Genomic DNA, 17,007 nt, shown 5'->3' with positions numbered 1-17,007 from the left:
AACCTATAAAAATAAGATAAGTTGTAATAAACTTGAACTATCCTTTGAACAGCATTATTCTTGTCATGCTATTCATCCGGGTGAGGAATTCATAGAGTCTGTACTGCTGAGATGTTAACAAGCAGTCAAATCATATTGTCATTATGGTAGTTTAATGTGGTGATAAATTCGTAAGTGTATTCATGGATGAAATTATGACTCGTTACGAAGCAGGCTGCATGCAGATGTACGGCCGCCATAAAGATTTAAAGTCAAGAGAAGAAACACAAACGAACAATCTTATGATTCATTAACGTGTGATATGTCAACATGAATAATATTGTGCTCTCAGCTAAGAGTGTCTGCAGTTAGGATTATAGTCAGCCACAAATCGAAGTGAGGAGCGAGTAAAAATGTTTTCATTATGTGATAAAGTTGATCATAAATACTATTATGAGTGCATATAAAAATGAGTTATCATTTCAGTGGATGAAACATCTGAATCTCAGTGATCCAGCTGCAGAGAACTATAATATTACACAGCTAAAACACACTTTAACACATATTGCTGCAATGAAACTGTTATGACAGAGGAGCATCTTTTGGTTGTCAATTTTAAAAGGCAAATCTCACAGGCAATTTAACTCTGAGGGCTGCCAGGTGCACTGCTGTGTCTTACTTGTGAAAGATTTTCTGGATGCTTTATCTCCTGTGACTGTTTCATATGAATATAAACATGTGAGTCCACTGACAGAGGAGATAAGCTGTGAGTCGCTGGTGGTATCTGCCGTCCTATCACTGCCTCAGAGCCCCAGCCATCCAAGCCTCCAGCCTCTCTCCTCAGTCATGTTCTCAGTGGAGAGGAAGGATATACCCCACTTCCTAAAGCTCCACCCTGCCCCATGCTCTGCAGAGGAAAAAGAAGAACATAATATGCAGCGCTAAGGAACTCCCTTGGGGTTAAACCTGAGGGTGGGAACAGCACGGACAGCTTCTCCGTCATAAATCATGGCTGGTTATGTGGTTACTTGTCATGCCTTAACCTGAGTGAGTTTGATTGTGTGGCTTTGATCATTGGATTTACTTGATCTGCTTTTGCTTTATTGTCAGAAAATAATCATCCCAGGACGTACACTGTTTCACATAAATACACATAAAACAAAGTTACAAGATAACATTTTAAACAAACATCAAAACTTGCTACAAAGAGAGGATGCAGTGCCACAAATTGATCATTCCCTTTTACTTTCACCCTGTGTCGCAGAGGCTACTTAGAACTCATACTCTGATGTAATAGGCTGACAGACGGAGGAACAGAAGTGTTTCTTAACTTGTTCAGTCTTACCTGTGGGACTCTAAATTTGCTGTGCAATGGCAAAAGCTGATATTGTTCAAGTAAAATGTGGCAGGGGTCAGACAGAGTTTTACCAGTCAGACTCAACTTGATTTGATTAACCTTTACATACTGTTCAACAGCACGATTAAGGTCAATTTGGACCCAAGAATCCCCTCAACAAGTGTCTATTCTAAATTTTGAGCTACAGATCTATTAAAAATGTATAAATAGCCTATCTGACATTAATAAACAGGTGATTTTTCCTTAGTTAATGTTTCTGTGAGCAAGTACAGTGTTTATTTCAGGTTTTACGCCAGTGATTTATGGAGAAAAAAAATACTATTACACAATACTATTCCATACCCATTGGTAGCTTTGTCACCTTCTGCCTATGTCAATCCTCAATGCCTATGTGCAGTTTCACATAGATTGACCACGTCAGTGAGTAGAAAAACGTGGGACAGACAGAATGACTGACTGACTGACCGAATGACACACTGACAGTTTCCGTGATTATGTACATTATGTATGTATGTAATATTGCTTCATTCGCATCCTCCAATTACCCTCTACCACTGTGCCAAATTTCACATGGATTGACCAAGTCAGTGAGGAGAAAAACGTGGAACAGACACACAGAGACACCCACACACAGACAGTTTTTGTCGACAGAGTTTTCGTCATTATATAGTAAAATGTCTGATTTTAGCTAAGAAACGAAAACATAATGATTTGAATATTCATTTATTTTCTGTAACCGCTTATGTTGTTGGGGGGGACTGGAGCCTATCCCGGCTGACATTGGGTGAGAGGTGGGGTACACCCTGGACAGGTCACCAGACTATCACAGGGCTGACACATAGAGACAGACAACCATTCACGCTCACATTCACACCTACGGCCATTTAACCTAACCTGCATGTCTTTGGAATGTGGGAGGAAGCCGGAGTACCTGGAGAAAACCGGACACAGGGAGAGCAACCTGAACCTGAAACCCTCTTGCTGTGAGGCGACAATGCAAACCACGGCATCACATGGCCGCCATGATGATTTGAATGTATTTTACTGAAACTGAAAATGGCAAGAACGTTCTGGAACCCATATGGAGGTCACATTTTTCCCTGCTTTCATATCTTGTGATAGTGTCAAGGCACCCAGTGACCTCTGTCCTTATGTGCACCATGATCATGCCTATGCTGCTTACTCTCCACTCACTGTTTTCAGATTCCTCCGTGACACTTGAACGACCAACAGGCACCTGTCTCACTGGGAGCTTGGTCAAATGTGGTGGAGAAGCAGGCAGTTCTTGTGACAGTGTCAAGGTCAACCTGAAACTCTGTCAATACTGTCCCATAAAAAATTCACACAGACGTCATGTACAGTCTGACGATTCTGAATAAAACATTTTTTCCCATGATTTGACCCACACTGGTGGATCTAAAATCCATTTCATACATACAGGTCAGATTTGACCCAGGACAGCCTTAGTGCACAAAAATTTGTAGCACCTCTACACAAGTTTTTATTTTTGTATTTTGGGTCACTTCAGGAAAAGTCATCAAATGTCAGGTTAAAAGAAGAGCATTTACTGCTGTCAAATGTCACAACGGGCCAAACACTATGAAAGTGTTAAGATCTAGCAAAGCTGCTGCAAATCTAAAGGTCAGTGGAAATTTCTGAAGCAATGTTCCTTTGTTGACCGAATGAGTAATGAGTCATTGCTGCGCTTTGTCACACCAAAATTTACTGGATCAATGGGAGATTTGAGGTTTTGATGGAAAAAGAAAATCACATTCTCTGCGCCACAGACTGTCATGGCAGGGATGAAAAATGAACACTCAGGTCGTGGTTACACTCGTTTTGGCTCAAAGGTAACATCAGACTGTCACTTGAGGAGATTTGGGCTGACAAAGTGCTGCTGGCCAGGTGTACCTCTGCGCTGTACCTCCACTGTGCACGCTGCTAGTATAGCCAACTGATAAATCACGCCACATAACAGCCTACACTTTAGAAAAAAAGGAGCTTCCTGTTTGATAAACTTTCTCTTGTCACGTTCAACATCCTTCTTGGATGGAAAATCTAAACCTTGAACTATCTGTTGTTTGCCACTTCATTTCTAGGTGTGTTTCACTCCTGTGAGGAAATTCTTGGGTGAGTGCTGACAGTCTGGTTGTTGTCTTCACAATGCACAGGGTCTCTTTTTAGCAAGGAGGGGACAATGGTGATGGAGGAACCGTAGGAATGGCAGAGCAGGAAGCATGCTGAGGAGGACAGGAAATAGGAAGCGCAAGCAGGAATAAACGCTGTTGAAATAGTCGGAGGGAAATTTCCGTTCCGCTGTCTTAAGGCTCTCCTGCAAGTAATTCCTCTGCTGTCCTTGAAAGACACAGAGAGCGAGCCTCTCCCAAAGATCAGAGATCTGATAGGAGGAATATATCATGGTTGATGCGAACACAACACTGATACAAATCAGCATTATGGGAACATAGGTCCATGGGGACATGTAATTGTTTGTCTTGTGACTGGCCTGAGCAATATATGTAAACAAGTGTTAGTGCCAGAACCACTGAAAACCAGTACTACCATTAGCACTGTAAGGGGCTGTACTGACAATCTGGTAGCTATAAAAACATATCGTATAGACGTTAAGACTTGTTATGGAACTTTAAGGAATAGTTTAACATTTTATTCTCTTCCTTACCCAGAGTTAGATCAGAGGATTGATACCACTGCCATGTCTGTATATGTAATAATAATATGTAGCTGCTGCCAGTAGCTGGTTAGCCTAGCTTAGCACAATGACTGGAAACGGGGAAACAGTGAGCCTGACTCTGTGCAGAGGTTAAAATATCTGCCAACCTCAAAGCTCACTGATTAACACATTGTATCTTGTTTGATAGCTACTCCCCTCTGCTTCAGGTCTTAATGCAAAGCTGTTAGCTGCTGGCTGTAGCTTTCTATTTACCATACACACATGATCAACCTTCTCATTTAACCTCTGGCAAGAAAGTAAGTGAGCATAATTACCAAAATATCAAACTATTACTTTAATCATTACAACAGATGATGAAAATTTAAATTAGATATGTATTTTTATTAGTATTAGTTGGGACTGTTACTCAGATTTGGTATCTTACCATAGGTGTGGATTTTAGGGGGATGCAGGGGGGATGTTGCCCTTGATATTTAGAACATGTGCATTTGTCTCCCCCAATAAAAACATAGGTTAAAAGTAGCAGAGGAGTTTTATTTTGACAATATCAAAGACATTTACACCATAAAGTGATGCAGAAAAGACACAAATTTGTGCATAAAGATTCACGAGAATGCAGGAAATCATGTATTCGATGCTCAAAATTTTCTGGCAGAGGAACTCCCAACCCCAGTTCATATGTGTCCACCCAATGTTGAAACAGAAACTACGCCCTTGCATCTTACTGTAGTTTGTTTTTTTCTTCATTAGCTTTTTGCCCTGCATCCATCCATGTCTATCTGTCTGTCTCCTGACACCAAGTCCTCCCTGCACCTGAGAGGGTATTTCTTTTGTCCAGTGTAATTAATTGCAGGTTTGCTTTTGTGTCATTTAAAGTTGCAATGTGACATGAGTTCAAAAATAAAATGAAAATTTGGCAAAGTGCAGTGTTTTTTAATTTATTTCTAATATATACAGGGGAGGGCAGCACGGTGGTATGGTGGTTAGCACTGTCGCCTCACAGCAAGAGGGTTCCTGGTCCTGGGTGTGGCAGCCCTTCCGTGCAGAGTTTGCATGTTCTCCCCGTGACTCTAAATTGTATGTGAGTGTGAATGGTTGTCTGTCTCTATGTGTCAGCCCTGCAATAGTCTGGCAACCTGTCCAGGGTGTACCCTGCCTCTTGCCCAATGTCAGCTGGGATAGGCTCCAGCCCCCAGCAACCCTCAAGAGGATAAGCAGTTAGAAAATGGATGGATGGATATACTGGGGAGACACATGGTCCTCCACCCCCCAATATATTGATAAAAAAAATATAAAGATGCTCAATCAACCATGCCTGCCACAGGAAAAAATGTTTAGCAAATGTAATCACAATCATAAATTAACATAAGAAATTGCCACTATTATTACTACTAGTTCTAGTATCACGGTGTACTGCAGCTCTGCTTGTGGTTTGGGTGATATTTCTGTGTCTTAGCAGAAACTGTTGCTCGACTGTTTTCAGTGTCAAACACTGTATCATCTCTGTTTCATTACTTTCAAATGTGGAAAACTGGGGTCTAATATGGGTGTTATGTAGGCTGCATCACTGTTGATTTATATAGTATAGTTTATAGTTTATAGTTTTTGTCAAGTGTCAGTATGTCATAAATAATGTTGTAAAAACTTCACAAAATAATATGTCACAAAGATGTGTGCACTTTCCCTGTGCGGCCCTCAATCATGGCTCCCTAACATGGCACTCAGTCATCAAAACTCTGAGAACCCCAGATCTAAAATTTTTGTTTAAAAATGTTCTAAAATGGTCGGTTTCGATGTTTAGTCTCTAAAAAATGTCTCCTAGGGGGACTTCTTCCCATACCCCTGGAGAGTTGGGTTGCAAAAGGTGTCGAGTGAAGATGACTTGGACCTATAAGACACACTAATCAATGCAGTGGCTGCATTTAATGGCCTGACTACACTGAGTTACATCATCACTCAGTGTAGTGGCGCCAGTTGCTTAAATTCCCCACGTGATCAACACCTCTGGTCTAAATCTCAGGTTTTTCTTCAATCATAGAAATAACTCTTAGGTATCAAACAGTGGGGGAAAATAAACTATGTGCAGCAAGGTCATGGCGAGTCCTCCGCCCCTGTAGGCAGGAAGTGCTGAGCACAAATCGTCTGTGGGGCTCTGCCCATCAGAAACAGGAAGAACAAAGTGCAAACCAGCAATGATGCCACACCCCTCGCACTAGGAAGATGGATTGCGTTGTTGAACACCTTGGTGATGTTGCAACAACTTCAAGCATGATCTCGTCCAGCCTCTTCAGTTTGGGACATGTTATAATGGGGACACTGGTGTTTGTTTAAGCTGCCATGATACTCCATTTTCAAAAGTAATGTATCTGCATTAGAAGCAGCAATGAGGAAAAATGATTTGAGGAATTTTAATAATTGGGGAACATGCAAAGCAAAGTCAGATTTTTTTTGTTGTTATCAGTCATTGTTTTTGACTTGAAATAAGCACATTTTAGAATAAATCCCCAGCCCCTAATGGTATCTGCTATCTCACCTCCTCTTGAGTCAAACTAAAGACACCAAGCAAAACCTAAACCCACAGCACTGAACCATCAAACACAGCATGGTTGCATTTTTAAATAAGATCTATTTATAGAGCTTCTAGGCCATAGTGAATTGAATACACTCCAGGCAATTTCAGTTAAAGGTAAACACATCCATCACATATTAAATAAATTAATAAATGCTTCATGTGAAACCTATTTCCTGCTTACATTTCCTGCTTTAATGCAAAAAAAAAAGTAAGCATTCCTGGGAATCTATCCAGAGAGACGTGGGAAGCACTGAGACGCACACCATCACAGTATAATGTAATAATTTATGAAGATAACGCACGAGTGTTTGCACACACATACTCACACATTGGGATGATATAGCAAGACAACAGTGTTTTGTTGAGTGTATATATGGAAACTAATTGCATTGTGAGCAGTGGTGATAAATCACTGGAGTCCTAATCAAAGCACTACAACAGAGAGGGTCATCAATCACTTACTACAGCACAACATCAGCCGTGTAGCATCTCCTTGTCTTCTGGCTGGCAGCCTCCGCTCTGTACCTAACATGGGACACATTGCTGTGACACATTATCATTAGCACAATCAACACCACTTTGGACGTCCTGACAGAAAGCCATCAAATGGCAAATGGATATGGAGATGTATGGGGCCATAAAGCTGACAAACCCTGATTCCCATGTCAATGCATGTGAAGGAAATATGCAGTGGAAAATCAGGATTCTCGTCGCTGTTTTCTGGAGAGCTAGATGAGGAAAGACACAAAGCATCAGCAGCTCCTCTGAGGTGCTTCTTCCCAACGAGGTGTCACATTACTGATAGCCTGCCATGATCAAGTATTTCAAGTAATGGTCTATTCAACTCTGGACTCTTCAATCTCTGCATGGATGGGTTAACTGTAGTTGGCTGTGATGGATGGCAGAGAGCCGGGTCACCTCAAAGGCACGGTAGTGACATTCAGAGTGTCCCTGCTTCAGGTGGGGGAAAGACAGATGGCATTTCAATGGAATCTATAAAAATGTGTCAGCACTGGAAGATGTTTTGACTTCTAGTCCTCCGCTGCCCTACTTTAAATCCAGTCTGCATTCAACAACACTTGATGCTTTAAAGACCTTCAAAACGATGCTGGAGGCAAAAACCATTAAAGGAAACAATGAAGATCTGTGGCACAATCACACAGAGTGCCCATGAGCAATCCTCTCAAAGCAGTCGTCCTCATTCACGATGCAACAGATTTTCAAGTGTCTTGTGGGCCTCCTTCTTCCATCCTTTTTGATGAAATTTCATCCCATTTCCCTTCTGTTTAACATGAGAGCATAGCTGAGGTTAAATGAAAGAGGACAAGACAGACAGAACAAATAGAAAGAGAGGGAGAGGAGGGCTGAGATGGCAGGCAGTCAGCTATGAAGGACATGGCCGCAGCAGTTATTTTTAGTTATCAGTTTTCGGAGGCTGTCATTCGGAACATCTCATTAAAAATCAGAAAAAAAAATCTAGATGCACCATCAAACCATTCAGATCACCGAAACTCAGACAGAAAAAACTCTACACATACACACACACACACACACACACAAAATAACCTATACCAGCACATACATTAGGCAGCTCTCTGGTGACCTCTGCATAAAGGTATCCACTGCATTTCCTATACAGTCAGAGGGTTTGCAGAGAGCTGGATTAATTATGTTCGTGTGCCCACGGGCGTCTCTCTTAACATACAAAGAAGCCCATCCAAGGTTTATTAATCATTCTATAATGAGAGATTAAACACCAAGATTCATTAGCACAATGTGGACACAGTAAATCAGATACCTGAGGGAGATGCCCCTCACTAGTGAAGTCGTTAAACTTAATAACAGGATCTCAATTTCATGCGTTATTCATTCTAAGTGCCTCATGCAGCAGTTCACAATGAAAGCAACTCAGAGCAACAAATCTTTCATTTTTATGCTGTTTTACGTAGTTGTTTTCTTAAGATGTTTATTGCAAGTAATTTAATTATCTATTAATGATGCTGCCAATGACAATACCTGGAGAACTTTTCAAACAATACAATCAAATTATAAAAGATTATTTATGGATGGGAATGAAACCAAGGATTAATTTAGGAAAACTTTTCACAACGAGAAGTAATGGTGGGCTTTCCCTACCTAATGTAGAGTTGTATAGTATTGCCTTTGAGCTGGCTAAATTGGCGAGACATTGGATAAATGAGAGTAACTATTTAGGATGGACAGGAATAGAGCAAGAACTCACTGTCCCTTTTAGTCCAATCGAGGTCTTGTCACAAAAAAATCTAATATTTAATAATCCTGGGAGCAAAGAGGCTAATCCAATCCTACAACACTCAAAGAATGTCTGGGCTAAGCTTCACAAATTATTAAAGATCTCACAGTATAAACAGGGATATTCTTCACCTTGGAATAACCCAGCAATAACAGTGGAGAAAAAAACTATTTACTGGCACTCATGGTTATCGAGGGGTATACGAAATCTATCATCTCTGGCTACTGACAAAACATTTAAATCTTTTGAAGAACTCTGCACACAGTTTGACCTAAAAGACAAAGCTGACTTTTGGAGATACTTGCAAATAAGAAGTAGTTTAGTGAGTCTGGTAAAACAGATGCCTGGTGAAGACAATATAATTCAGGCTTATTTTAAATTACCTAAAAATAATCATTCAGCTGCCACTTTTTATAAGATGGCAGCTAATGCCATATATGGCGATACTGAGAGCCTTAGGCTTATTTGGCAGAAGGATCTAAGTTTGAATATTGACAAGGATTCTTGAAAAAAGATCATCTCTAATGCAGGCTGGTTCACAAGAGAAGCTCAGGGAAAGTTTATACATTATAAAATACTTCATCAATATTATTTTACACCTGTCTGTCTCCACAAAATGGGCCTACTCGAAAATAACTTATGCTGGAAATGTAAGATGCATGAAGGCACTTTTATCCATACAGTGTGGGCCTGCCCTTTAGTTCGGCCTTTCTGGAGAGAGGTAATCAAAACAATTCAGGAATGGCTTGGTGTACCTGTACCTGAATCAATCCAGCTGTGCCTCTTGGGAGACAGGTCATGTCTACCTAAAATTTCAAAACCTGCATTTGCTCTTGCCATGACAGGCTTTATTTCAGCTGCAAGAGTTATTCTTCGTGACTGGAAAGGCCAAGCTAGACCTGAATATAGAGATTGGGTTAAATTAATGACAGAGAATGCATCATTTGAACTAATGATAGCCAAATTACATTATTACAAAGAATCATATCTGCTGATGTGGAATCAATTTTTGTCTTTTGTAAAAGGACTAAATATGGGATAGTCAAACATTATACTTTTGAGGAATCTATTTTCCTTGCGGATGTATATTCTGTTTTGCTTGTTTGTTTGTTTTTGTTTGTTTGTTTTTTTGTGCTTGTTCTTTTTTTTTTTTTCTTTTTTTGGGTCCGACCCCTGGAATGGGTCAACTTATGAACTTTTCAATAGACGATGCTGAGCTGTTGGACTTTTGAAACATATACCGTGAGCTCTGCTGTTTATGTTGTGGGAATGACGCTGTCTTTATTAAGTCTGTGTTAATTTTGGTGTTTGTGGGTGTGTGTATGTGTGTGTGTGTTTTTTTTTGTCTTAAAAATTAATAAAAATTTAAATAATAAAAAAAGATGTTTATTGCAAGTAAAGGGCATAACAACATCACAAGGAGACATCCTGTAAATATATTGACAGATTGACTCAACTGATCCTTTTGCATCCAGGACAATTTAATTAATTAATATCTGCTCTTAAAACAGGGCTGTTTACCTCAAACGGACCATTTCTGTCTTCCAGTCCCTCCCTGACTGTTAACATGTTTTATAGATGATTGCTAAAGTTATAGGGCTGAACCATACAGAGCAGAGCAATTGTCAAGTAACTGCTGTAGTCATTTATTTAACTTGCTTTGCCATCATTAAACTCACTGCTCCAGTGTCCTACATTATTATAAAGTCATCTTGCATGAAAGGTGCCAACATTTGGATATTTGTGCCAAACACACTTTAAATTATTAACATGTGTGACAGAAAGACAGCTCGATATAATATGTAGTAGGTGTGCTTGCTCAGTGGTGTATTGTACATCTGAACCATACAAAAATAAAGGGTAAATGCTGCCACCTGTTGGATCTATGGTGTACTTGCCGCCTTTATAGTGGACTGGTGACAATGCTGCCTTCATAACTATCGGAAATATTGATATTCAACTAAAACTATATGGCTAATCCTAAATTAGCTCATGTGCTTTTTATATTCTCTAGGGCCTAGCTACACGACATAATAGCTCTGTTGGTCTCAGATTAAAACCGCCTCTAAATCTGCATTTGTCTTGGAGACTATTTTGATATTACTGTTCAGAGAAGTTGTATTTACTACGCTAACTTCTGCATTTGAAGTCGCATAAGTAGCTAAACATGGCGGACACGGATGAGCCGTAAGTAGCTGCCGAAGAAACAAGCAAGAAACACAGTCATTAACTGCCCGAAAAGATGCTTTCAAATCTCATTAACCTACGAAAGCACAGCATGAATGAACCTTCTTTTATTCTCTCTTTTTAGGGAGAAGAAAAGAGGGAGAGTAGTGGAGCTGACTGAGAAGTTAGTGATGAATTGGTAGAACTGGCGGAAGGTTTGAGGTTACCAGACAGGAGGAAGGTTAATGCTAGCTAACGTTAGCTGGAGGAGCTAACTGTAACAGTGGCTGTACACAGAGTACACCGACAGCTCGGCTACAGACAGACATTGACTAAGTTGGTCGTGAGTAGCTAACACGTCTATACAGTCACAATGTTGTGGTATTTTAAACCTCTGTGCGAAGTTAGAGGTCTTCACTGTACCTTCTCACTGTTGACGTGCTAGCTGCTCACCTAGCCTAGCTGCCGGGAGCTGTCCAGGCAGGAGAGGCTAGTAAAATGCCAGAGAGTTAGAAACGCCCACCTGTCAGAAATATTCAGATTTACCTCATTTTAATGCAGTGGTTATATGACAAAGTGTTGCACATGTGAGAGCAGACAAGGGCAGACATCAAAACACAAGTGAATGTTAATACAGTATTATTGAACTTCTTAAACTATTGCATGATTTGCAGTGAACAGTATTACAGTTTGATTCGTTGTCCTGCATGAGTTTTTGTGTAAGATCAAACCATACAGTATTATGCAGGCCGTCTGCCATTAAATACTGCTGACGAGACATCCTAAATGGACACATTTGTGTTATAGGATGGTGGTTGATGGAGGCAGTGGATGCAGCTGTGAGTGGGAGGGACGGTGGAACCATATCAAAAAGTTTCTGGAGAGGTCAGGGCCCTTCACGCATCCTGACTTTGAACCCAGCACAGAGGTAACAATTAAAGGGAGCAACTGATTCAAGTTTTTAATTTATTTGATCTGTCCTGTGCTGTCTGAGGTTTCTCTAATATGTACTGTCTCTGTCACCTCTCACCACAGTCATTGCAGTTTATGCTAGAAACCTGCAAAATCCTGGTCATTGGTGCTGGTGGTCTGGGATGTGAGCTGCTCAAAGACCTGGTATGATCACTATTGTTATTGTATTTTAAGTATTTTTAAGGTGTAATTTGTGCTTCAGTCTGTTTTGTTTGCTTTTGTTCACGTTGTGGCTCAGGCTTTGTCAGGATTTCGCAACATTCATGTTGTCGATATGGACACCATTGATGTGTCAAACCTGAATCGTCAGTTCCTCTTCAGGTCAGTATAATCATTTAAAAAATTCCATGTGAATTTCTGACCTGTATTGCTGTTTAATGTTACGTTTGAAGCAATCAGTTATGTTCTATTAATATGTGTGCAATGTTAACCAGACCAAAAGATGTAGGTCGGCCCAAGGCGGACGTTGCAGCTGATTTCGTCAACAGCCGCATACCTGGATGCTGTGTAGTCCCGTATCCTTTTGGCTGAACAACAGTTGCAAGATTTTAGATGCTTCATATGAATGCAGTTGTTTAAAAAGCCCAAACCACGACCCACATGATTTAAAAGTCACACACGTTGCAAGCAGCTAGTCCTCATGTCAGACAAAAACAGTTTGTGAATTTGGAATAGACACCATACTCAGTTCTGGGGTTGTGAGAGACAGTGAACATTTTGTCCAAACATGAACTTCTCCTTAATGCTCTGTGCAGACATTTTAAGAAAATTCAAGACTTAGATGAAACATTCTACAGACGTAAGTGTCTCTAGGACTATTCAGTCACAAATTTCCAAATGTCTTGTTGGAAGATTTGTAACAATTCAGTCAGTTTATGATTTGGTTTGATACAGCGCTCAAGATTTGATACACTCACAATAGTTTTTACTAAAAATAAACTACCTGTGACCAGGACACACAGAGAAAAAAGCCATTCATATGGTTAACAACAGCCAATAATTAATTTCAATTGCCAAGCTGGCTGTTATTTCGATAAACACTTTTTTTTCGATAACTAAAAAGCCAGTTCACAGCACTCTGTTCCCCCTCTGCTCACATAGCCACTGATGAGATTTAAAAGATACCGCGTTCAATTATCCAGCGCTATAATACAAACAGTGCATTACTTTATGCAGGATGAGATTTTGTTACACTCCCGCTGCTTTAACTGCGCCATCATAAGACATTAGATTTGAATTCATTCATCTTTCTGTTTACACCTAGAATTCCATATAATTGTCTGTGGACTGGACTCTATAGTTGCCAGGAGGTGGATGAATGGTATGCTGGTAAGTTATTCCTCTTCACTGCAGTCTTTGCTCACAGTACTTTTGCAAAGATTTTTTTTCTCTGCTTCTATTTAAAATGGTAAAAAGTGTAAGATGTGCCAAAGGGAACATGTTAATCACAAGCAATCCCTTTGTCTTCCTGTGCAGCTGTCATTGCTGGTGTATGAGGACAGTGTGTTAAACCCAAGTTCCATCATTCCTCTAATTGATGGTGGGACTGAAGGCTTTAAAGGCAATGCCAGAGTCATTCTCCCTGGCATGACCGCCTGCATCGACTGTACCCTTGAGCTTTACCCTCCACAGGTAAGTTAGCATTTTTTTTTTGAAATTATGTATACAAGCACGACTTAGTGGTCTTACAGAAACAATATTTGGTCAGTTTGTTGTTGCTAAAATACACCTGTCTTTGTAGATCAACTTCCCCATGTGTACAATAGCCTCCATGCCTCGTTTGCCAGAACATTGCATTGAGTATGTCCGGATTCTGTTGTGGCCCAAAGAGACACCCTTCGGAGGTATAAATCACACTGCTGTTATTATGTCTATAGATTGTTCTAATGTTTGTGTGTAATGGTATGTGTAGAATGATCTTTAAGTAAACCTGCCCCCTGACTCACAAGACCTTTACAAACAAGTAAAGTTAAGTTCTTTCTTGTGTGTGTGTGTGTGTGTGTGTGTGTTTGTGGATTAGATGGTGTGGTCCTGGATGGGGATGACCCAGAGCACATCCAGTGGGTGTACCAGAAATCCCTGGAGAGGGCAGCAGAATTCAATATAACAGGAGTCACATACAGACTAACCCAGGGTGAGCGCACATAACAGTCATTCATCTCTCTGTTTTCACCTATCTGTCACAACCAGAACACTGTTACTTTTCTTGCAGCTCGGCTGAGAGATGAGCCAAAGTACATTTGCTGCTGGTACCTTTGTCTGTGTCTCTAAAACACTGTTTCTTTTTGTGAAAGAAAAAGGGTAAAACATTGCAACAAACATATTTTATTGAGGTTTCCTTTGATCAGCAGATGTATATGAAGCTTTTATATCTTTGATTGTCCATTTTCAGGAGTAAGCAAAACCCACATAACTTGCTAGGTCACTAAGTCCTCTGACCAGTCACTTTTGATCGTTCCTTGGGCTTGGCAGAAGCTCAGTGGCGACTGCACTTTCTCATTTGCAGGCCTCTTGTCTGTCGAACAAACTGCTCTGAGTCGTTCAAAGTACAGCTCAAGGCCCCACCTCTTTTCTTAGTGTCTGAATGTACTTATATTGCCCCTACTAATTGGCTTTTTATGATGATTGTTTATAAGTTTTTGCATCACTCATCAATTTTATCATAGTCTCTGCCTGAGTATATGCATGATTTTGTGGCCTTGCTGCCTATTTTTGTAAAGCACTTTGTCCAGCTCATGTTGTTTTAAACGTGCCATGGAAATAAATATGACTTTATTTTCTATATTCTATTTAAATGTTGCAGGTGTTGTAAAGAGGATAATCCCAGCGGTAGCGTCCACAAATGCTGTCATAGCTGGTAAGTGACTAAACTGAAAAAAAGCAAAGGTGTGTTAGTCGAGATCTGTGGACCTGATGCCTTTATAAAAGATTTTATGCCCTGCCATATAAGAGTTAATCATTTCCAAACAGCACTGAGTATGTTGACTTTGTGTAAACACAACTGTCTACCCGGATATAACTGTTATTTCTGGTTTGTTTTACCCAGCTGCTTGTGCAACAGAAGTTTTCAAACTAGCGTCAAGGTGAGCTTGCAGGTTCTGCTAAGCAGCCATATACACAAAGTGAAGATCTGTGTAAACAGCGTGTGCCTGTCATCGCTTCTCATTGTATTATCTTTTGCATCTACAGTGCCTATACACCTCTCAATAACTACATGGTCTTCAATGACGTTGACGGCCTCTACACCTACACTTTTGAAGCAGAACGAAAGGTTTGTCCCTGAATTTCGTCTTCTGCTTCTTGCTAGCTACAGTGATAAAGTTGCCTTTTTGTGAAACGTGTATGTTTATTTCTGATGCAGGAGGACTGTTCAGCCTGCAGCCAGATACCTCTGGACCTGCACTTTTCTCCATCTTCCAAACTCCAGGAGATGTTGGACTATCTGACTGAGAGTGCCTCCCTGTAAGTTTGTCTGCCTTATTATGATTTATTACTAGATACTGCACTGTACCACCCCTGTGCTCTGTGTATGGTTATATTTTTAGAAGAGCATTATGCACTGTTTTCATCAACCAATTACAATGATTTTTTTCCCCAGACAAATGAAATCACCTGCTATAACTGCAACAGTGGATGGAAAGAACAAAACATTATATTTACAGGTAATTAACCTCTGGTTTCATTTACACTATCAGTTCATGTGATTCTGCAGTGTCCTAATGACAGTAGGATATCATGCAAGTTTTGGTTTTGGCTGACTTTAAGTTTTTTTTTGTTTTTTTTTGTTTCAGTCTGTCGCTTCAATTGAACAGAGGACGCGGCCAAATCTGTCCAAAACCCTAAAGGGTGAGGCGCTTTATTTAATGAATATGTTTCCTGGATATGGCACACTCTACACTCTGAATTGGTGAAATGAGAACACTGTGAATACACTGACTCACTTATGTTATGAACATGTTTTTTCCAGAGCTGGGACTGACTGACGGACAAGAGCTGGCAGTAGCTGATGCCACCACGCCCCAGACCATGTTGTTCAGACTCTGCTTTACCTCATAGAATCAACTTAAGCACTCCCACAACCAATTTATGTCATTTTTGTTTCTTGGCCAACTATGACTCGATGCAGAATATTTAAATGGCCTTAAAAACTACAACGGTTTACAGCTTATTCAGTCACAGTGTAATTGAGTGTAGCTGATTGAATTGTTTAATATACTTATTGACTTAAGTTAATGTTTTGCACTGAAAAGCCAAAATAATTGCCCATACTTTTTACCATCCTTTGCTGATATATTGTTTGGAAATATTGAGGATTTCTGCATTAATGTGTTCATCTGCACTACAACCTAAAGTATGCTATGTGCAAACACAGCGACAAGCATTGGTTACTTTGGAAAATGTTAGTCTGTACATGTTCTGGTTTTGAATATTTATTTATTCCAACATTTTTTTAGTTTTAGTAGCCACTGAAGTGGTGACCAACTGACACTGATAATGATGTGTGAACTGGAATAAAAAAATGCTTTCTTACAAAGTTTCTGCCTTTATGTACCAACATTAATATGTGGGAGTGAAACAAGTTCAAGTTGTACTTTGCTTTAGAGGCTGATTGTTTCCATGAATCAGTATAAACTGAGCACTCAATTTTAAGGTATCGACTAACATTAAAAAAAAGCTTAAACATAAATGTATTGAGTTAATAATATTCATCAATATTCCGTGCTTCATCTTTGCTAGTTTAAGGGTTTTTGGGGGGAGTTTTTTCTAATCTGCTGTGAGTGACAGAGGGACATTGTATGCTCTAAATCCCTCTGAGGCAAATTATGATTTGTGATACTGGGCTTTATAAATAAAGTGAATTGCATAATATCTGTGAATTGCATTATGTAAAAGGATTCGATCTGCTGACTAGATTTTCATCAGCATTTTCCTCTTTAATAAGTTAGAAGCATGTACAGTCATACCAGTTTAATTGGCAAAGGAAGAATAGCCCAATA

At 40.0% G+C, this 17,007-nt stretch overlaps 1 protein-coding gene across 3 annotated transcripts; it reads left to right on the top strand.

The window, feature by feature from the left end:
- Window positions 1-11,017: 11,017 nt before the first annotated feature.
- Window positions 11,018-16,544, top strand: uba3 (ubiquitin-like modifier activating enzyme 3). 3 transcript variants are annotated; one of them, XM_033625572.2, is made up of 18 exons: window positions 11,034-11,059; window positions 11,184-11,222; window positions 11,846-11,966; window positions 12,074-12,154; window positions 12,249-12,331; window positions 12,445-12,525; window positions 12,766-12,809; window positions 13,275-13,339; window positions 13,487-13,642; window positions 13,752-13,854; window positions 14,031-14,144; window positions 14,814-14,867; window positions 15,057-15,093; window positions 15,200-15,281; window positions 15,372-15,472; window positions 15,609-15,672; window positions 15,802-15,856; window positions 15,978-16,544. In XM_033625572.2, exons 1-18 carry the CDS (start codon window positions 11,040-11,042, stop codon window positions 16,064-16,066), a joined length of 1,389 nt encoding a protein of 462 aa, XP_033481463.1. In that variant the 5' UTR covers window positions 11,034-11,039; the 3' UTR covers window positions 16,067-16,544. The 3 variants fall into 3 exon arrangements, with proteins under 3 accessions (XP_033481464.1, XP_033481463.1, XP_033481461.1); XM_033625573.2 differs by lacking the exon at window positions 11,184-11,222 and having other exon boundaries at window positions 11,018-11,059; XM_033625570.2 differs by lacking the exon at window positions 11,034-11,059 and having other exon boundaries at window positions 11,079-11,222.
- The last annotated feature ends 463 nt before the right edge of the window (window positions 16,545-17,007 follow it).

Source organism: Epinephelus lanceolatus, chromosome 1, assembly GCF_041903045.1.
Source record: "Epinephelus lanceolatus isolate andai-2023 chromosome 1, ASM4190304v1, whole genome shotgun sequence".
NCBI lineage: Eukaryota > Metazoa > Chordata > Actinopteri > Perciformes > Serranidae > Epinephelus > Epinephelus lanceolatus.
This window is presented reverse-complemented; position numbering and strand designations above follow the sequence as displayed.